The sequence below is a fragment of the Numida meleagris genome, chromosome 14, assembly GCF_002078875.1.
Source record: "Numida meleagris isolate 19003 breed g44 Domestic line chromosome 14, NumMel1.0, whole genome shotgun sequence".
NCBI classification, from domain to species: domain Eukaryota; kingdom Metazoa; phylum Chordata; class Aves; order Galliformes; family Numididae; genus Numida; species Numida meleagris.
The window spans coordinates 9,901,144-9,922,375 of NC_034422.1; the positions used below are offsets into that span (position 1 = coordinate 9,901,144).

General features: G+C 48.3%; 1 protein-coding gene and 1 long non-coding RNA gene across 5 annotated transcripts in view; both read right to left on the bottom strand.

Moving 5' to 3' along the window:
- BICDL1 (BICD family like cargo adaptor 1) overlaps positions 1 to 21,232 on the bottom strand; it is a 49,183-nt gene that overhangs the window by 25,905 nt on the left and 2,046 nt on the right. The window contains exons 2-3 of the mRNA XM_021413076.1: positions 21,006 to 21,227; positions 16,422 to 16,637 (exon numbers count right to left, since the gene is read on the bottom strand). Coding sequence (XP_021268751.1) covers positions 16,422 to 16,637; positions 21,006 to 21,227 — 438 coding nt within the window. The remainder of the gene's footprint in view (positions 1 to 16,421; positions 16,638 to 21,005; positions 21,228 to 21,232) is intronic.
- On the bottom strand, positions 9,398 to 11,757 carry LOC110406169. Of its 4 annotated transcripts, none has more exons than XR_002443308.1 (2): positions 9,938 to 11,757; positions 9,398 to 9,829 (listed from the first exon to the last, which is right to left on the bottom strand). It is a non-coding gene; the product is annotated as an uncharacterized LOC110406169 (long non-coding RNA). The 4 variants fall into 4 exon arrangements; XR_002443309.1 differs by having other exon boundaries at positions 9,962 to 11,754; XR_002443306.1 differs by having other exon boundaries at positions 9,398 to 9,803; positions 9,938 to 11,744.

Sequence of the window (21,232 nt, forward strand, 5' to 3'; positions counted from 1 at the left end):
CTAAAAGGCTGGTTGATTTAGAGAACTAGTTTTCTAAGTAAACACCTGAGCGTTTTGGCAAAGAGCTCAATGGAGTGGATGTCAAATGGTGGTATTCCACCATATATTGTATATTGTTTGTCCGTGAGCACTCAGACAACCGGCTGGCTGAAGCCAACAGCCATTAGCTTAGGCTAAATCATCTTACAGGATTAGGAACTGCTGCTCACAGCAAAAGCAAAGGGAGTTGTGTGCCATACAGGGACATTTTGGGCTGGGTGTAATAACTCTAGGTTCGTTGTTTGGGAGAATTAGCTTCACAAGTGGATGCATGTTGTACGCATGTTTTAGGAGGTGCTTAAACACGAGCCTCCCTCTTTTTTTTGTGTGTGGTTTATTCTTGACCTGAGCACTTGGCTCTTATGGAGAGATGAATAGAGTGTGTGGAAAAATGAGTCAGCTAGCTTCCTGTGGGAGGGACTGCTGGAGCCCGCTGCTTCAAATGCTGCAGTAAATTAGTGCTGGAGATAACTCAGAGGACAAAGTGTGCCTGGAGGACACGCGATGCTAAGTGGTGCAAGAAGTGGCTCTTGTTCTCTGTGTGCAAATTCTGCTTGCAGAAGAAATGTGGGAGATGAGACAGCCCCGCACGGCGGCTCCCAGGGCTGGTGTCTGTCACTGGGCTCAGGATGGAGGGCTGGCTCCAGGGCTTTGTAACAGCAGCTCGGCTCCTGGCTGTTGAGCAGGAACACTAGCAAGCTCTTCCAGCTCTGTGTAGATGGAGCAAGTGACGTTGAATGAAACGTCTGCTGCCCTGCAGTTTAGTTATGCACTTGTAACTGGAGGCAGAGAGGCTTATAGCTTAAATCAAGTCAGTGACTCTACAGTATAAAACTGAGAGGAACCATCAGACCAGTCTCAGTGGAGCATAGGTCAGGCTCACTACAGCAACAGTGTTTGGGACCTTCAGGTTAGCAAAAGTACCCCCACCCTCCAGGTCTGTGTGGGAGCCCATGGGATGGCCTGTGTCTTGCATCGATAAACTCAGTTGCCTGCCCTGTAACTTCGAATGCATTTCTAATGTTTCCTTTCCATAAGTTATCTTTCCCTCACAAAAGCCATATTTTATCATGATAGAGCGTTTGGGCCACGTTACTTTGAACGTGGGGGTTTCAATCCACAGTTCTTGAGCTCAGTTTGACTTCTCAACTCAAAGGATGGAAAATATTTCTTCCAGTAAACTCATTGTGGGCAAGTATGGGTCAGGTGGCAGCCTAATGAAATACGGCGTGCCTGATTAGTTTGGAAGTAGCTGATAAACTGGAAAAATGAATATTTAACACAGTCATTAAAACCTTCTGGAAAGAAAAAAAAAAAAATAGATGCTTATGATGGTGGAGTTAAAGAGAAGTGTGACACACAATGTTGCTCTTGAGAAGCTTCGTTGTCTTTCCTGGCAGCAAGAAGCCAGGACAGCAAATCTCCATTCTTGAATTTGTTTTCTTATTGTTTTAGTCAAAGACTTCAGGCTGGAGGTGTTCAAAATCAAAAGTGTGTGCCTGGAAGCAGGGCACAATAGCCGAGCTCCTTGCAGCCTCTTACTATGGCATTAAGCACTCTGGCTCTTCCTTTATTTCAAAGAAAACGAACTGTGTTCTGTTGAGGATATTTCATACGTGATGGCAAACCAGCAGTAGACAGCAGGGAAGGAATTCTCACCTGCTTTTAAAATCTTCACCTCCGCATGCTCCTAAGTTTACGACATACGCTCTTGGGGTTTGGTGGTAACATACAAACTAAAAGCTTTCCAATGTATTTAGACCTGGTGCTCAGACTTGCACTTGCAAACATGACTGCATGGAAATTGCCATGTCTGTTCCCATACTTGTGAAACCAGTGGATGCCAGAACAAATATTGGAGCAGAATTCCAAGAGTTGGCTTAAAGCCTGTTATTTCTATGAGGAAGCTTTGAGACAAGAAGGGAGAAAACTTTCTAAAGCGTGGATATGTATTTAAACGTTGGTAGGTTGACCTGGGAGTCAGATGTGGCAGCTAATGAAACATCTCCCAGTAACTTGAATTAGCCTGTTTCTGAAGAACAACACTCAGTGTGCTTGCTCAGCTCTGTGGCAACCCGAGTGGTTTATCTCAAAACCCAGAGGAAGGAGAGTTAAGAAATCTTTTTCTTTCTTGTTTGGCTCAACTAAGGCTGGATAGAAGATGCTCTCTGCAGAAGGCTTCTTATAGTTGGTGCAGTAAAACTCATAGTTGCTTTCTGTAGAAAAATAAGGAGACCTGAAAGCCTGTAGTTAATATTAGCTAGCGTGGAAGCCCCAGTTTCATGCTGTTACTCCCATGAAAGTATTAGTTCCATTAAAGCCTTCCCTTCGCTAGGGGATGTTTTAATCACTGATAGGTGCCATCGGTCACAAATGAAAGATGAGGGCCATAAAAAGGAACAGGCTTGTCATAAAGCTCCCAAAACAACCCCACGTGGCAGCACGCCACAACTACATTGCTTCAGTAAAACCAGCCCAATCTGTTTTGTTGGAGGGTAGTCCTGGAGCTGACAGGTAGCATCTAACTTCGACAAATAAATAATCTATTTCCTGGTCAACTAGTAATTGATCTCTCACTCTAAACGTGACAGAACCATGCTGGATTTGTGCAGGCAAAAAGCTTTGAGAGAGATCATTTAATTCAGCAGTACTTCTTGCTGTACTTCAGCTGCCTTCAGCTATTTCTGACTTGTTCTCTCTTGTCGGCAGCATAAAAAGATCTCTTTGCTCCAAAGACCTTATGCTCTAGACTTCTAACGTGAGGCAGACCTTGCTCTTGGTGATCACTGACAAAAGATAATTACAGCGTGTTAGTAGTAGCATCTGAGCAGTCTGATCTGCTTAAGTAGAATACAGTCATGCATAAAGTGTAGGTCTGTATGTACTAAGTACATGCATGCTGCTCTGCTCCGCTTTGCTCCGTTTCTGCTAATGTGGCTCAGCTTATGACTCAGTGCAGCAGATGCTCGAACACCAGAGTACTTCTTTACCTTTTTGTGCTGTGCCACAGATGTAAGCACTGTGGGGATTGGGTCCCTGTTGTACATCCTCAGGGCAGGGCCTCGACCTTCAGAATGTATTGATAGCAATATGTATGGTGACTTATAGCATGAGTGCTAAACTAAACCACCGCAGGTGTATTCCAGGTCCAGGATAAAGAGCTTCTGAAGAGCACCCATAACTCAGCTCAAAAGCTGAGTGCTGAGGAAGGTGCTGGGTATTTCTTTGAAGGAGCAGATCCTATGCATGTGTCAGCCTTGGGGGGTAAGGTGCTCCTCTGAGGGCCTTGCATGGGTGTTGCTATGGCCAGAGACTCTGGGCAATGTGAGAGTCCAGAAGCAAGAATATGGATCTCTCCTGGGAGCCTTGTCCTCCCACAGTCTAGTTCTTACAAAGTTTTTGCATGAATTTCTTAAAATAACAGATTTTGGCGAACACACAGGCGCTTTGGTACTTTCAGTCTTACAAAAAGCTAGGCTTGGTGGAAAAACAAATTGAGAAAACGCAGGCAGCAAGCTTAGCTGAAAAACAGGGTGCGTGCAGCACATACTGTAGGATGGTGTATAAAATATATGTGCCAAATCATACACATGCAGGAGAATGCATTATCAGTTTCAGCAACTGGAAAGAGCCTCTTTCTGTAACTCCATGTGAATGGGAGCCCACTGAAAAGGACAAAGGCTCTGTGCTTGGCTGTGGGCCCCAAATTTGGCACACACGCGCTCTTAAACTTGTACCCATAGCCAAGGTTTTTTCAAATGTAGGTCATGTTTCATTGAATCAAAAGCCCTTTTTCCCTTGCAGTCCGAGCTGCTGCTTAGAGGTATCATTCCCCATGTGGCTGTTGGCACTGAGGTTGCTGCTTTCTGACAACTGCCCCGATGCAGAAACAGCTGTCAGTGATCCTGGGCTCAGGTGCTTGGTGGGAAGCAGGTGCCAGGAGGACACGGGGCCAGGGGAGACCCACAGCCTGGGTTTCCACACAGCTGAGCTGTAAGGCTACTGATGTTGAGATGTGGGGATCTGTAGGCATGGCACAAGGGCTTGGATTGGGAAATGCTGCGATGACAGGTGCTGTGAGAATTACAGCCCGTCCCATCTGTTTGATATGGAGAAAAGATGTTTTCTCTTGGTGGCTGAAGGCATCCTTGGCAATGCTAGTGTGGCCAGAGCAAGAACAGCACTCTCCCCTCCCCCACCAATCCCCCTGTTTCAAATTTGGTGATGTGGTTCAGAAGACAGAGTGGGAAAAGGTCCATGGGCCTCATTTGGGGATAGAAGTGGGATAGGAAATGCTGTTGGTCTGGGCACTTTTAGGCATCAGAACTGATGAGAGCACTATGTATCATGTGTATGCGCTTTCTGGTCTAAACAGGTAACAGGAGACCAGCTAAATTACACCAAGTAAAGCACAACCAACATGGTGTGTCAGTGGCTGCTCTTTACCTTCCAGGTCTCCCTGATAAGTCACTGGGTTGCTGGGAGTGGCTTCCTTTTGCAATCCTGTCTGAGTGTACTTAGGCCTTAACTGTGGCTGCTTTGATTTCCAGTTACCTTCTTTAATTGCTTTGCCTTCCCAGGAGGGTGAGGGCTGCTTGGCAGGGATGGGTGCAGATTACCCCGCACTTGAGTGCAGGCAGATCTGCTGCCCAGTTCTTATGCTACTACAGCAGGATTTTAAACTGGGATCTGTGCTAGCATCACAGCTTCTAAATGATTTAATTTCTCTTCCTCTTGCTGCCAGGAAGCAAGAATAATGTGATCAGTGACAGGAGATCACAGTATTTGGCTCCCAGCAAATACTTCACTCTTGCTGCTGCAGCTGGATTGCTTTGTGCACAAGCCTGTGGTAGCAATCTTGCATCTACTGACTTCTTGCTGTGTTTAGGAGAGTCTAAAATGGTGCTGCTTAAAATTTCTGCCAGAGCACAGGCATGCAAAGTCAGTCAGAAACATTTAATCCCCCCTGTGCAAAATCCACACCTGCTCTAGGCCACTGACCCCTCTCCCTGTCCTGTATGTGACAAGGTGTGCGCTGCAGCGAGCAGATGGCTGGGGAGCAAGCAGATCCGTGGAAGCATGTAAGGAAATCATGTTGCATCATTGCTAAGGAGCTTGTGCCAAGGCTTGGATTTTCTTACTCTGCCTACAGCGACTTCCCCATTGCCCCTTTCCTTGGCTGGTTTGTGACCTAACTCCTGGAACTGTCTTGGAGACCTTCCTCAGCTCTCCCGCTGCTGATGGGTATGGGCCATGGCACATCATATCAGTGCAGCACTGTGCCAGAGATCTGTATGTTTAATTACAGCAACACTCTAATTTCTGCTGCAGTGTATCTGGGTGATTTTTTTCTTTGTTCTGTTGAATTAGAGCAGGTGCTGCCAAGTCGGGGGCTTTTAAAGACTGAAAGGGACTGAAGGAAAAAAAAAAGTAGTTTAAATATGTCACTTGTGCACCACAGCCCCTAATGCTCACCTATAACGTGGTGCTGCTTGGCTTCTTAAGCTGGGATGTTGCTCTGGGATGGGTCTCATCTGTGTGTCATTAGCATGGTAAGAGCCAGCTCTGACAGCCCAGGCAGGCCACCCAGAAACAAACAACTTCTTCCACATAAATGTGGTATTTTACCCAGAGAAATGCTCTGAATGCAGAAAACTGGTGGTGCTGGGGTTGTACCTCTTTGATGCGATGCTTTGGTCTTGTCTGCTCAAATGGCTGGGTGAGGGTGCAGGCCATAGCTGCTTGCTGGGGCAGACAGCCTTGCTGCAGCTGAAGTCAGAGGATGCACCTGGATTTCAAATGTTGACCTGAATTCAGGTTATTTTTCAGAAAATCTGGGTTAGTTTTCAGAAATTAATTGCTTTAAAAGCACAGCATAAGTGTAAGCTCTTGTGGGGATTTAGAATTTCCCAGCATGATCCTCGCCGGTGTCCAGGAACAAAGGAGATAAAGATATTAGAGCCCAAGTTTTCAGCACAAGCCTTCTCTTAAGCACTGGTTCAAAACACAGCTTTACTCGTCAGGCTGTGAGACACCAAGTTGATCCACGTTGTCTCAAACTGCTTTTCTGGAGGACAAAAGACGTACTACCACTTAAAAAGCACCACGCTCGTTTTCATCCTTACTCGGGTTTACTGAAAGGTTCTTGGATTTAACATTATTTATGGCAACACTTGAACGTTAGCAGGAGAGAAGAGAGTCTCGCCAGGTCTCTCCCTTCACAGAGCAGGAATTTACACGGGGGTTATCAGGCTCATTGAGGCTAATCCCTGCTGGCATTATACATCATCTGACAGTTGCCAAGGAGACGAGAATAATCTCGGTGAGACAAGATATGCAAGAAGGGTATTTATGGACATTTGCCTAACGATGCTGGTGGAACGCACCGAAAAGCGATGGTTTGAATCACCTTTCCCCTGCTAAATATGGGAGACGTGCTGCTGCAAGAGCCCAGAATTTCCCTATGGTATTAAAGCGGCAGTTTGGCCTTTAGGTTTCCAGCTCATCCCGCAAAGGCCTCACGTCCGCTGTGAGGTAAAGGGGCGGACCAGTGGTGTCAAGATGGCTGCCCATCTGTGCTCTGCAGCGTCAGCAGACTGCCTGCATAAACAAGTCATTACGGCCTGTGGTGCTGACACGGGCTTAATGGAAACCATCCGCTTCACGTGCTTGAAATGCTAGCAGGTGCCTCGTGCAAATGTCTTGTAGGCCAGGCAGCGTGAGGGGAAGGAAGGGTGGAAAATGGTGCGTGTGTAGGTACAGGCAGAGATGTGTGCGTACTCTGGCAGTGGCTTCCCAGTGCAACCAGCTCTTTCCTTCTTCCACGTCCTTAGGGTGAAGTGAGGCCAGCTGGCGGGGTGTGCAGGTGCTAACTAACTTCATGTGCTGCTTGGTACGTGGATCTGAATGGGCGTTTTGCTCCAGCTGGGCCATTTGCCCTGACCTGGAGTTGGCTTACAGCTCTGCTTAGGGGGATTAAGAGAAGCAGGAGAACTAATGTCTTCATTCAAACAAGCTCATGCTGTTAGGAAAGGCTTCTGCACTGCCTGTTTCACGCAGCAAAATATTTTCTTAGCCGTGTGCTCTCTGGCTGTGAGAAGGGGCAGGGGCTGATGGAGGATCAGTGCGTGGGACCTGGAGCACTAAAACTGCACACCCTGCCACTGTCCCACACAGGGCAAACCTTCCCTCCCCTGTATTGAGGCAAGGCAGTGATCCGCAATACAGGGATGAGGGCTGCCTATCTCCTTCCTTCTCCATAAATTGAGCTTTTCACTGTGGTACTGTCTCTTAATAGAAAGTTATGGAGGATGGAGGGGGGGAAGGGGGAAAAGAAATGTCCCAAGTTTTCGATGTCTTGATGCAAATGATTTCCTTAGAAGGAAGAAACCACTGAGAGCCAGCCCTCAGCTGACGGACTGTGCCTCGCGGTGCCAGAGTTAATCTCAGTAAGTAGCTCTGAGCTGCTGGGTTGGATAATGCCCGGAATGGAGGACACCTCTTTATGTGAAGTGAATCAATCTGCTAATCCTCTGTAGGTGGGTTTTGAGTTGTTTTAGGTCCTGCAAATAACCGGTGGCGATCTCAGATGTTTCTGCAGTAGCACCTGCCCTTCCCATTCAGAGCAGGGTGCTGACCAAGAGGTCTCAAGGTGTCTGTGTTCCCTTAGCTTTATAAGCATCAGAGATACGCAATTGCCTCTGGTAGGCAAAAAAATGTTGTTCCCAAGTATGTATCATTCTCCTCCACCTCCCTCTGGGGTGAGCTCCTTCCTCCATACCACATAAACAAGCCAGGTGAGCCTGAGCAAGTTAAATAGGGGCTTTCTGGGCTGTCTTGCTTTGACTGAGGGGCAGCTCCACGTATGTGGTTCCTTACAGCAGAGGGTGATGAAGAGCTAGAGCACCCTGCTTGTCTGCAGTTCTGCAGGGTGAGGGTGTGCACCCCCAGTGCTCCAGGGACAGACAGGCCCCAGGAAGAGGAGATAGGACTGAAATCAGCAATTTCGTGAGCGTTTGCCTTGAGCCTTTAAAGATTTGAACTTAAAGCTTTGAATATTTACCAGTCGTTGAAGAAGCACGCTCTCTTGTGCTAAGGTGGAGAGGGAAATAAGCACAACACTTAAGAGGAATTTGTGCTCAAAGTGAAATACAACCTTCAGTAAAGCCCGGGGAAATAAATCTCTCTGGATCAGAGGCTAAAACTACAGAAATCATTTGAGTTAGCAAATCCCTGTGCAACTTCACAGCCAATCAATGGATGCTATTTGAAAAACTACCACATAATTCAGAAGAGATCGTAGGTTTTGGCAAACACTATCATTTTAGACTTTCTCGTTTGGCATCATCTATACATAAATCTGCTGGAAAACGCAGCTCCCCTAGCAGCTGAATCCATTCAAGAGCTCATGTTCGAGCAAAGGTTGGAACCTCTCTCTGAATCCTTCCCCGTTTGCGTTTGTTTTGACCCCCTCCCAGTTGCTTCATGTCCACATAGAGTGAAAACACAAGTGTGCTCCAAAGCTTTAGAGATCGTGTGTTGTTTGGGAGTGCTCCTTGGGGCCTCTGCCTTTGTCCTAACAACATTCACAAAGAGCAGGGTGATCTGACCTCACGTTACTGAGAGTCTTCTCTGCATAGAGCTCACCTGTTACCTGTTGTACTCTCACCTGGTGGTAGCTTTTTGCTCCCATCTGTGCTGGAATTTCCCAGCTGCATGGCACATCTCCATTGCATTGTGGCATCCATTGGAAGCCAGAGAAGGTCTCACTGATCCTCTGTACGTGCTTAAAATAAGCAGGATTTTGCTAAATGCAATTCTAAACTAAACGTAGACGAAGCTCTAGGCTGTTTTGCACGGGGTCTCTATGATTTCGTGGGTAATCAGAGCACCTCACACAGCTTGCAGACAGTGCTCAGTGTAGGAGACCTCCCTTCTGAGCTGTCATCTACCACGTTACATTTAGAAAAAGCAATCCTCCTTAAACGAAAAAAGGAATTTAAAGGCTTTCATTATAACGCGTGCAAAGTTTATAACCTGGAATGGCTCTTTAAAGACCAAAAGTTTAATTGTTTTTTCTTAGGTAGAGATGTGCAGAGCCTTCAGTCATGTTTAGCTCTGGTTCTAGCCAGTAACGCAGTGGCTGGATGCAAACACCTTCTGTGTCCTACTTTCTAGAATATCCTGGAGGAAGTGTTTACAGCAAGTGTGAATAAGCAGAAATATTCCTACAAAATCTTTTCTGCCCACGTCTCCCTGCCCCTGAGCTACTGCATAATAAAGCAGCTCCCATAAACATCAAGACCTGGATGCAAACAGAATAGCCACTTGAAATTTTTAGTACGGTGCAACAGGGGAGGAAAGGATTCATTCAGATTTTTATTTCCTCATCATGTATCAAGTTCAATTTCAGCTCCACGTTGGATTCCTGCTTTCAGATATTCACAGCTCAATGATGCTGCTTATCTGTCAAGGCACAAAGCCTTGCTGAAACCCTTGAGGTCTGCTCCAGAACTACTTGCTGGAGGTGAAGGCAGGATGTGAGCTGGGCTTGGCTGATGCACAAGGAAGAACAGTGTGTAGCTGACTACCAGGTGATCAACAGCTGTACCCAGGTGCTACCTAGATGGTGCTCTGGACACTCATTCCAGCTGATGCACTGCCTGTGGGGTGAGGGCAGGGTGGCTGAGCTCTGGAGATGCCTCACGGGGCCAGGGTCTGCGTCTCCATCTGGGCACCACGAAGCTCCAAGGATGGGAGATGAGCTGTGCACCATGCAGAGGGCAATGGGCTGTGACAAACAATCATTTCTGCACCATGCCCCTGAGCCAGGCTCGCTGCAGGGTAGATACACATGGTGCCCAGCCCTGGCAGAGTCACTCTTGCACAGGCTGCTGACCTGCACGCAGGGGGCTCTTTTTACCAGGAAAATGAAACGTTCATCTCTTCTTCCCCACTAGCAGCTACAGAATCTCACCGTGGGTGGCATGGACAACAGGCTGCCTTGGGCTGGGAGATCTCCAGGGTGATTTTTTTTTTTTTCTTTTTCTGAAAAGCAGCAGTGAGCAGGAGAGGAAATAAGGGGATGAAGTGGTGATGCCAGGGACGCGTCCTGGCAGTGAGCCGAGCCTGCAGCCCCCACCACTCGCCGCCTCGGACGTCACCAATGCGTTTCCCTACGTGTCCTCTGGCTGTCACAGCATCACAAGCAGCAGGATCACACCCAGTCGCCGTGGCAACATCACCCGCTGTGATGTGGTGTGCTGCTGCCTAGCAACAAGCGAAGGGTCCCTGCGGATGGCGGGGTGCAGGTCCCCCGTCCTGGGGTTCCATCCAGCCCGTGGGTGGATGTAATGCTCTCCCTTTTTTCACCTCAGTAGTTCTTAACCCTTTCTCTCCAGAGGGCTTTGTGCTGTGATTTGCTAGCAGTGCGTGCCCTTGTTTTATTCTGTGTACATCCAGAGGAATGGACAGAAGTCCACTCTGCCTCCGCTCGCTAGTAACCAAAGGACACAGGGGAAAAAAAAACTTGCTTGAAATGGGTAGGTGCAAAACCTCTGAGCGAGCTCTGGGAGTGCCTGTTCCCCTGCCTGCTCCTCCTGCCTTGGTGTTTGTTACTGTTATGCTCTGCTGGCTGGTTCCCAAAGCACTGGTTGCCCTGAAGTGGGGTCAATGGGTGCTGCAGGGTTGGAGAGGCTTTCACCAGGGGCTGGGCCTTTCCCTGGCTCCCTTCATCCAGATGGAGGGAGCCCCACTGAGCAGTGACCTCGAGATGTCTCCGTTACCTTCTAGGGCACTGATTCATTTCATTGTAGGACTTTGCAGGAGAGAACATGCAGCTGCAGTCACGTCCTATATTTACAGCTATAGCATAGAAAGCCTCAGAGCTCCAGTCCTGGTGTGGCATGAAGCTGAATTATTAACAAGTGCTTTCTGCTAGGGGAGAAGTAGCTGTAAGAGGAAGCCATTCCTGCCTGCACAGTAATCAGTATTCAGCAGGTGATCAGGGCTCTGGTTATGTGGTGCTGGGGTCTGCTGATGCTTCAGAGGGTGCAGGTGGGTGCAGGGGCCTGATGTGGTCAGTGGGAGGTTTGCTGGGTTCACTGTCTGCCTCTGATTTGTGCAGTCTCCCCATTCTGTTGGATTTATGCTGTCCAGAGGTGAAGCAGACCGAGATTTGCTATGCAGGGCCCTGCACACTGCTCCTCTTAATGAAGTTTCTTTAGTGGAGGCTTTACTCTAGCTTTTGCTGAGACAGTCTTACAAAAAACCAAAGAATTCAGCGTAGTGACTGATCCATGCCTTGAAACATGAGGCTCGTCACAGCAACTCTTCTTCAGCTTTGCTCTGCTTGGAGCCCACTTCTATTTGAAAAATAAAGCCCTGGAAAGAGTGCTTGGGTTGAGCCTGACTTGGCTCCATGCTAAGCATGGACGTTCTCCATACACCCTGCTGTGAGCTCACCCTGCAGACAACTCAAGAAACCTAAGGAAGCTTGTATTAAGCATCTGTCCATTAGAAATGAGGAATTAAAGACAAGCTCCTAGTGTAATGGCTGCACATCTCTGGCATGGAAAAAGCCCTGAATCTTGCCCAACACGCTTGTTCAGTCAGTGACAACAGAGCCATCTTCTTTTCTAAGCATGTTGTTGATTACTGGAGGATTTATTTAAAGCACAAGTGATTTGGAAAGGACGATACCCTATATTCAGTTCACTCTTGAATCATAGAATGGCCTGGGTTGAAAAGGACCTCAAAGATCATCTCATTTCAACCACCCTGCTGAGTGCAGGGTCACCAGACCAGGCTGCGCAGAGCCACGTCCAGCCTGGCCTTGAATGCCTCCAGGGATGGGGCATCCACAACCCCCCTGGGCAGCCTGTTCCAGTGCATCACATGTTTCATTCAAATCTCAGGCAGTGCCTGCTGTTCCTCCAGAGCTATGCTGCATGTTGCAGCCCGAAGTAGGAAACTGAACTCCTTCCCTTGAAATATGACTGAAAGGAAGGCTTTGTGGCCAGCAAATGCAAACTCCTTTGGGGGCATGGAGGGCTGGCTGGTTGTTTCCTTGCTTTACCAAAGGGACAGACTGAAACAGCTCATTCTTTGTAGCAGTGTGTTGGCACTAGGTGCTGAGGAAATATAAGAAGTTGGTGATTGAGGGTCCCTCTGAGGGATGCCGCAGTGCTCCTCTCCAAACAAAGAACTATTTCAGCGGTGCAAGATGACACTCTGCTTCCTGCCACTGATGTGAGATTTTCATTGCAAAAACTACCTGAGCTTGACGTTGCAAGATTACTGCCTCATACTCGGTGTACCATAAAAGAAACCCAGCAGAAACAGGAAGGATACATCCTTGCCCAAGCTACATGCAGCAAACAGGAGCCCAGGGCTGGTATCAGGAAGTGTGTGGGAATGCCATCTGGTGAAACTACTTAGAAACAGTGTGAAAGTCTTTTTTTCATTCACTTCCTGACAAAGTAGTAATATGTTGCCTCAATATAGGCAAAGGGCTGTTTGCTGTTATTATTTATGTTAGCAGCTCCTGGAAGCCCAAAGGTGGGAACAGCACTCTTGCTGTGGTTGCTGTGGGTGCATGTAAGAGAGAACCTTTCCCTACGTGGCTCCCCACCTCCATTTTCCCTTTGACTTCATAATGTAAAAGCATAAGAATTTTATTTTATTTTTTCCAAATGGGGAACTGAAACAGATGGGAGAGAGTGAAGAAGTTGGAAACAAAACAATTTCCAAGCTGTGGCTTTCTTGGCGGAACTGTGCTTTGCCTCCTGTACTTTGAGTGTTTATGGTGAGCAGGATGTACCTTGGTGTGCATGCTCTGCAGTTCTCCTAGGTAAAAATCAGCATTTTGCTTGGTATGGGCACTGCTGAGAAGTACTACCTGCTTTGCTATGCTGAAGCAGGGGGAGGGAAACCCAATCATGCAGAAGGGATTGCAATCATCACTTAGAAAATTAAAAAACAAGGTTGCCGTGAAGATCTTAAACTTGATCTTTGGCATCTGAGTCGTGTCTTTCACTATGAGCTCCCAGTCCTACCTCATTTCCATATTGTTTAATGCTGTTATAACTCTGGCTGGTGTCTCTGTTCGGTGTGGTTCTCTGCTTCTAACAGAAGGCTTTATTGCAAGAAGAGGCAAAGTTCCTTATAGCCTACTTACTATTATTAGGTATGTAAAGCTCTGCTATATCATCATCTCATCTGAAGACCTCAAGTCATTTTACAGACCTTGTTGTGGCCTCTTGGCAACTCTAAGGCAAGACAGTTATCCCCAGCTCTAGAGACTGGAACAGACTTTGAATCCCTATCACTGAGTTTTCCTTACCAGTCTGTGCCAGAATCAAGGATGCATTTTTCAGTCCCATGGTTTAATTGCAAGACAGGGCTTTCTAGGTCCCTTTGCTATCTGTGTGTGGGAGTGCTTGCTCGATTGGTTAGCATTTGTGCCAGGTTCATACTGGAAAAAAGCATGTGGTTGAGTTGGTCCTTCATCTCTGGGAAAGGTAGAGTCAATTAAAAAAAAGACCTAAGGCTTAATCAGTAAAAGAGCAGGAAGGAGGTGAGTTAGGAGACAGTGGATGCTGCCTGGCTCTAAGGTGGAAGGGGTGGAAGCTTGGAACCCCAAAGAAGCAAGCAGGATGATGCGGGCCGGTAGGCTGTGAGGCTGAGACCATCACTTGATGTATAGAGTCTAGTGCCAAGGGAATGCCTTTCCCAGAGAGATTCTCAAGTACTGTGAAACTGGGCCATGAGGTGTTAATTGCTAATCAGTAGAAATTAAATTTTAAAGAGCCAGTGTCTATTTAGTATTGAATGACTCAGAGAGCAGCATTTCTTCACTCTATGAGTGAAACCTCTAGTAAGGTACTCAGTGGTGGATGGGGGTAGAGCTGAGGCTTGGAATGAAGCTTTAATTGCCTTATCACTGATTTTTCTTCATGTACTCCTCCCAGACAAAGAATTGTGACAAAAAATGCAGAAATAGGGACACAGAGGCTACCAGCAGCACCTCTAAGTTCTCAGAAGCTGTAACAGCACACCTTTGCAGGGTTTTTCCTCTGCTGGTGCTCAGTTTGTGATCCCTAGAGAGACCTCAGCCTATGGCAATACAACTGTAGGCAAGTGTGTCTGTGTAGCAGACACACTTTTGTTTATTGAAAGCCTAAGTACTAACAGGAGCCAGAATTATGTGGGTGACCAGGGCTTAAGCACCACTGCTGCCTCAAGCATTGTGTACGAAGCCACTTCAGAATAAGAGAACTAGACAAAGAAGACTGAACTGCAGACATGGAGTAATGAGTATGCAGTAATCGAGGGCTGAGATTTTTAAAAGCCTCAACCAAAGCCTTGGCTGAACAACAGACCACTCCTGACTTGGCTTCAGTTTGCTTAGATTCTCATGACTCTAGGAAAAATGCTTGCACGTCTACTACGTTCTCGGCTATGTCTGAGTTATTGGCAAGTCTTAACCAGGTGACAAACCCTCTGAGCAGTGAGTCTTGGCCAGGAAGCCTCAGCAAGAGTAAGGTGCCCCCTCTGCCCATCTGGGTGTTGTAGAACATCAGCCCCTACACAAAGCTGGGAACACAAGGTCATTGCTAAGGAGCAATTTTTTTCCTGAGATGGGATAATTCTAAAGTGGAAGGATTAAGATTATTTCTGGTGGTAAAAGGGAGCTGAGGGAACAAAACCCATGCTTTGACACTGCTGGTAGACCTGACTTGCTGGATCCTTTGCACAAGGCTTTGCAGAGCATCTCACTGAGCAGCTGGGCTGTGAGAGGCTCCTGCAGCAGAAGTGTTAAGTGAGGATAATCCCATCCAGTTTAAAGCCCAAAGCAAGCTGTTTGGTTTTCCTTGCCTACCTTGCAGCCTGTCTTTTAGTATCTGCATACAGTGGGGCCGTAACAGATGTGGCATTTCCTAGCCAGCGATGGAAATCGTGCGTTCACAGAAAATCCCTGAGGGCCACCAAATCTAATGACAGCCAAGTCTTTGGCCTCAGATGATAAATTTGACATAACATGGGAGATCTGCTTGGATAGAACCTCTTATCCACACTGTATGCGAGATGCTCTGTCCAGAGGAGAGGTGAAAGATCCTCTCTAGCTCATCTGTTACACCAGGGAAATACTGCTTTAAAAACAGTGGTAAATGTAGCAGTTCTCCTGAGCTAAGGAAGGGTTTTTTATTCTTTTTTTTTTTTTTTTTAAACACCAGTTAATCTACAGACTAAGAGACTTTCTCAGCACTTGACAGAAAAACCTATAGCAGAATGAGGAATGATTTTTTTCAAGTTCCAGTACAAACTATTTTACTGAAAGCCTCTTCCAGAGGCACAGGAAAACTGCACACCCGGATTGAGCACGGACAAGACTAAAGGCCCATGTTCTTGGCCCATTTCAGTCTTCTGTCCTAGTGCTGTAACTGAACCATTGACCCTTCCCTTAAAACGTATCTTTCCCAGCCCCAAAGAGCCACCTCTGACCGAATCTGGTCTGAAATACGCCCTGTTACCCTTAGGTGGGCCTCTTCAGCATGAGTTTTGGTGTGTGTTTTTGTTCTGTGCTATTTTGGGGATGTGCAACTGGTGAGAAAATGCTTTCCTTTGCCAGTGTAACAGCATTCTCAAGCAGTTACGGTTATAATTTGTACCGTCCAGAGGGGAAGGAATACACAAGATTCTTAATTCTAGAAGACAGGTCAGCACCTGGGGGAGGAGGCAGGAACTGCTAAGTCTTTTGCTGTCAGGACGAAACCTGTTCTGGAAAGAGCCAGTCAATTAGGCTGATTCGTAGCAGCCTTACTACAAATCCTCTTTCACTCAGAGGCTAAGCTCTTTGCTGAAACATGCCATTCCAAGGAATTTCAGCATGTTCTCAGACATTTACACATCGCAAAGTAATTTGCAGGGACACACCACTGCGGAACAACATGGCGTATTCAATTTAATAATGTTATAGTCGATGGACATCAAAATGTGGTGGACAGCAAAGAGCCTTTCACCTCCCTGGCCCTGCCACAGGTTAGCCTTTCTCTTGCATTTCATGTTTGCTCTGCCCATTCATAAAGGAGGAACTTGTTTGCCAAATCAGATACAAAGAGCTGAGTACCTGTGTGACAAATGAGCGCTCGACCCATACAGCACGACCTTTTGCCAATGCAATGCAACGCTCCTTACAGGCACCAAGCTGAGCCGAAGGGCAGCGTGCCTTACAGACCACACCAGTGTCACCCGAGCAGATGCTTTTGCTCCTTCAGAAAGCTCTCCCACCCATTTCCCAGAGGTTGCTCCTAGCAGAGCTCTGGGCCTTTCCCATCACCGAGGCGGCTGCTGCCTGCCCTCGCCGCGCCGCGCTCACTCACCCTGCTCAGCTGGTCCAGGAGTCTTTGGTTCTGCTCAGAGAGTTCCTGGACAGCCCGTGTCTTCTCGCGGTCGGCTTCCCGCAGGTGAACCTGCTGCCTCTCCAGCTCGTCCTGCAGCTGCTTCACGTCGCTTTCCAGCTCAGACACCCTTCCTTCCCATTCTCCTTCCTTGTTCTCAAACCGCCTCCGCAGTTCATGCTTCTCTTGTTCTAGGTGCTAGGTAACAGGGAGGGGGAGAAGAGGTTAGGAAGGGAGGAGGAAAGGGGATGCTGCCTCCTCCTGCTCCTTCACGCTCCTTTGTTGCAGGAAGGAGAGTGGTCCTCCAGCATGGCAGTGCCATGGAGGTGGCAGTCCCACCCCGTGTCAGGGCAGGTCACAGGCACTAAGCTCACTTCTCCTTTCCAGCAGTTGGCCTGTCCTTGGCCTCTGTAGATCAGAGAGTTGAATTATTACTGAGATAACTGCCAAAAGAGTGATGCGGGCTGCATGTCAATAGGTGGAAAATACAGGCCAGGCAGGCCAATCGATTAGCGGAGCCTAGCTAATTCCAAAGCAGTATTTCAGTGGGCAGTGGCAGAATTCTTTTAAAAATTGCCTTTGTAGTCCAAATTACACAAATTGTACCCTTACTGCTGATGGGGAAGCTAGATGAGGCATCTTTCTTGTCATATGGGTCTTATGAACAACAGTTGAATCATCTATCCATTTGCTCTTTCTATTCCTGACCTAATTAGTTGCCTGGTGATTTGATAGTTCACAGTAACTCCATTGTTTGATGCAGTCCCCTCTGGGGTGGCAATGGATGCACTGAAGTAGTTTCTCTGGACATGACACGTGCACATTCCAGGTTGCAACTCTTACAGAAACAACTCTCAGTTCTGGAAGCTGCTCTGCTTAGGAGTGGTTGCAAAACGAGGGGCAGCGTGAACCTGGTGGAACTTTCGGATGCTTTACAATCTCAGTTAAATGAGGGCTGGACTGATACAGAGCTGCAAATTAGGTCAAAGTAGATTTGTTGTGCCCGTTTGAAAGAATCTCTGCTCTGAAAATCTGAACTCGGATTTCCCCTGGTGCCTGAAACCACGTGCATACTTGTAGAGCAGTCACAGACTGGGACGTGGATGTGTCTTAGGGGAAACCTGAGGAGCAGGAGCCCTCTCCTTGCTGTTTGTTGTCTGTCCCCCATAATAACCTGCTGCTACTCTCTTCCAGATTCACAGCCTTTAAGGAACATGTCTCAGCAAAGAACAGAAATCCACTGGGCCCAGCACTGGCAGCATTTTTCCCAGGTTATCATCCCCCAGTGAGCAATCCCCTATGACGCTTATGTTAGGAAGGGAAAATAAACCTGCTAGGAGGGAAAGGAAATTGCACTGCATTTATGTGAAGAGGCTTTTTATTGCTTGTTAGGAACACAGGCTGTGAGGTGGCTGTTTCCCCCGGGTGCCTACTGCTGATGACACACAGCCTCCCTTGCAGGGTCTCTGTCACCTTCCTGGGCAGGTGTGAATGTCAGAGCTCTGCACTTCCCCAGCAGCCCTCTGGCCTGTGTTATCACTAATGTTCCACCCCTCTTGCTCTGCAGAAGATGCCATATTGTCTCTTTCTTGATCTTATCCCCGAATCTTCTACGCTCTCTCCAGCACAACGTAGCAGCGCCCTGCTTGCATCCCTCCCAATCCTTCTGCAAATCCAGGACTTTCTAAAAAACCTTCAGATGCAAGGGATAAAAACAAAGCAAAGTATTTCCCCGTGTTGCTGGATGCTGAAGGAATGAGTACCCCTTGCAAATACTCGATATTACGATCATCATTTTTAAAGCACTAAGTAGGCAGGAGATCCTAGCACAAGGCCCATGGCAACAGAGGGTGGCTGGAGCAGCCACAATTCCGCTTTCAGCAGCGCACTAAAAACGCTGTATTTTACAGCTCTGTCTCTCTCACTGCTAGGCAACGTTGAGAAAGATCCAGGGCCTTCTCTAAATGGAAGGTGAAACTTCAGCCTGCTGAGGAGCAGCAGTGCAGCTGAAGTTCCCTAGCGCACACAGACACACCCACGTGTGATTTAGAACACACCGACGAGCCTTGCCAATCATTTACAAACCACTTCTGTGCCTTAGTGCAAAGGAAAACCCATGCCACGTGTAGTTCCCAGCTCCTGCACTCATAGAACCATAGAATCACCAAGGTTGGAGAAGACCTCCAAGATCATCCAGTCCAACCGTCCACCTACCCCCAGTGTAACCCCACTAAACCATGTCCCTTAGCACAACAGCTAAATGTTTCTTGAACACCTCCAGGGACAGGGACCCAACCCCCTCCCTGGGCAGCCCATTCCAGTGCCTGACCACTCTTTCAGAGAAAATATTTTTCCTAACATCCAACCTCAAAAAAACCTGAGATGAGACAAGCTTCTCCGTACCAACAGAACAAGGTATGAAATGTCTCCACCCTTCGCAGAGGGCAAATCTGGGATCACAGATCAGAGTTTATTGCAGGATTTCAGTTGCATGCTTACAAATGAACTCAAATTCAGGGTCTTAAGTGAAAGAGTTTCCAGAGGAGGGGCGTGTGGTGGGAATGCTGCGCTTCAGTGCCACACCTGCAAAACTAGAACACATTTGGCCATCAGCAGCTTCCTCCGCCCCGTGTGTGCCCTGCCCCAGGGAACAAAGTTAACACAGAGGAGATGTTTCTCACCAGCGTGGTGATAACACTACCAAAGCAGAGTCTTGAGGCAAAGTATCAGATGAGCAGGGCAGCACGTTGCCTGCTGGGAAATGGAGAGGCTTCACTGAGTTCCCATAGCCAACTATGGGCTGCTACCTGGGGGGAAATCTCTCCTTCTGAATGCTGCTCGTACATCACTATAACAGTGCAACTGTCACCGAGGATCTCATTTGAGACTTTGCTTTTGGTCATCAGAGAGCTCTCAGTGCAGGGAAGGAGGTAAGAGATGAGAGTCCTTCCTCCCCATTCCTCCAAAGTGGAAAAGCTTACTGTGAAATTTAGTTCACTTCAGGGGCAACAGGAAGAGGCCAGCTTCTAATCTGCAGAAACTAGGATTACAAGGCTCGTGTTGTAGCATATTACTGTTCAAGTCTGTGTGTGGGTCAAGGAGCACAGTCTCGGATCTGACAAACCCAGCAGAAAAAAACCCTGACCCTTAAGCAGAGAACTCCTATCAGATGCATCACCTGAAAAACCGGAATGTGTCATTCAACTGGAAAGCTGGAGCAATAGCAATGGGATGAAAAATGTAAACAGTCAGCAGCAGTCATCATCCTTTCATTCCCCTTCTAAATGCATCCATACGAGCGGAGGTGAACACCTGGGGAATGTTACTTAAAGCACTAAAAACCTTGGTTTTTCCCCTCTCCTTTTCGCCTTCTCATTTTGCAGGCAGTGGTGGCTGAGACACAAACGGGCAGCCCAGGAGGTGCCTCAAGTTGTGCATTTCCCTTGGGTGATGGGAAAGGTTTTACTCCAACTCCCAGGGAAACCACGTCAGCACAGTGCCACATACCCGAAAACATTCACCCCAGCAAATCGTGACACTCTGAGAAATTCTAATCTGATAAATAGTGCTGCTCAGGAACAATTTGGGCGAATGTCACCTTCAGTTTTGTTTCTAACTGAATAGTAAATGCAGAGAGATCTCTCTGCAAAGAGGAAGGGAGCAGCTACGGTGAAGTGCTGAGTTTAATAAGAGAGAGGATTTTCTCCTTTTGGGAAGAAAAAGGTCTGAGAACAAAGGCCGTGCAGCCGTTCTATGAATCCTCTTGTCCTAGAGGGATGTAAGTCCATGAGGAATGAACACAGGAATAGGTAGGAGTGCAAAAAGAATTGGTCTAGGGCCATTACTTGAAATTTGGGTGTTAACCGAGCTCTGCTCAGACTCTGTCCAGGAAGGTGAGAAGCTTTACTGCAACCAGGAGCTTTGCTGCTTGCTCCAAGAACGAACATTTCAAGAATATGTCTGAAAAAAAAGATAGTTGTACACAGTTGTGCGGGAGAGTTGCTGTGAAAGAAGCTGCCTACACGAGTCTTTTTCTTTGTAACAGCTCCATCTCAGCCTTAACAATCAATACACAGCTCAGCCCGCGGGGCTCCCGGCGCAAGGCTCTGAGATACCTATGGGTATTTTTCAGAGCGACCAGCTAGCACAAACGTATCGGCAGGGCTTATCTCCGGCCATGCCTAATGCCTCAGCTCCAACAGCTTAAGCAGAAGGGCTCCGAACGCTCTGTGCCTCGGTATAAATGGAACTTACGAGGCATTTCTGCGACGAGCCGAGCGAGGTGCGCGTCTCCCCGCCCGGGTGGGACGTGGGGCAGAGCAGCACCCGGGGCCTCCCGAGCGAGGCGGCCCGTCCCCAGGCCCGCACGGCAGCTGGCAGCCGGGGAGCGGGGACGGCGGCAGCCCGGCAGCCCAGGCCTACGAGGAGGATTTAGACCCTTTCTTCTCTATCGCGGCCGCGCCCGGGTTGGTCGGGGAAGGGGAGCGAGCGCGGGGCTCCCGGGGAACGCGGCCCCGAGCGGGGGCTCTGCGGAGCGCTGAGGGCCGGCGGGCGGCGGGGCCTCACCTCCAGCTTGTCGGTGAGCTCCTTGTGCATCCTCTCGTACTGGCGGCTCATGTCCTGGTTGCGCTCCAGCAGCGCCTTGCCCAGCCGCGCCGCCAGCACCAGGTCCTTCTCCTTCTGCCGGATCAACGAGAGCAGCTCGGGGTCTCGGGCGGCGGCGGCGGGCGGCGGCTCCGGCGGTTCCCCGGCGGCGGCCAGCAGCGCCAGCTCCTCCTCCAGGGCCAGCTCCA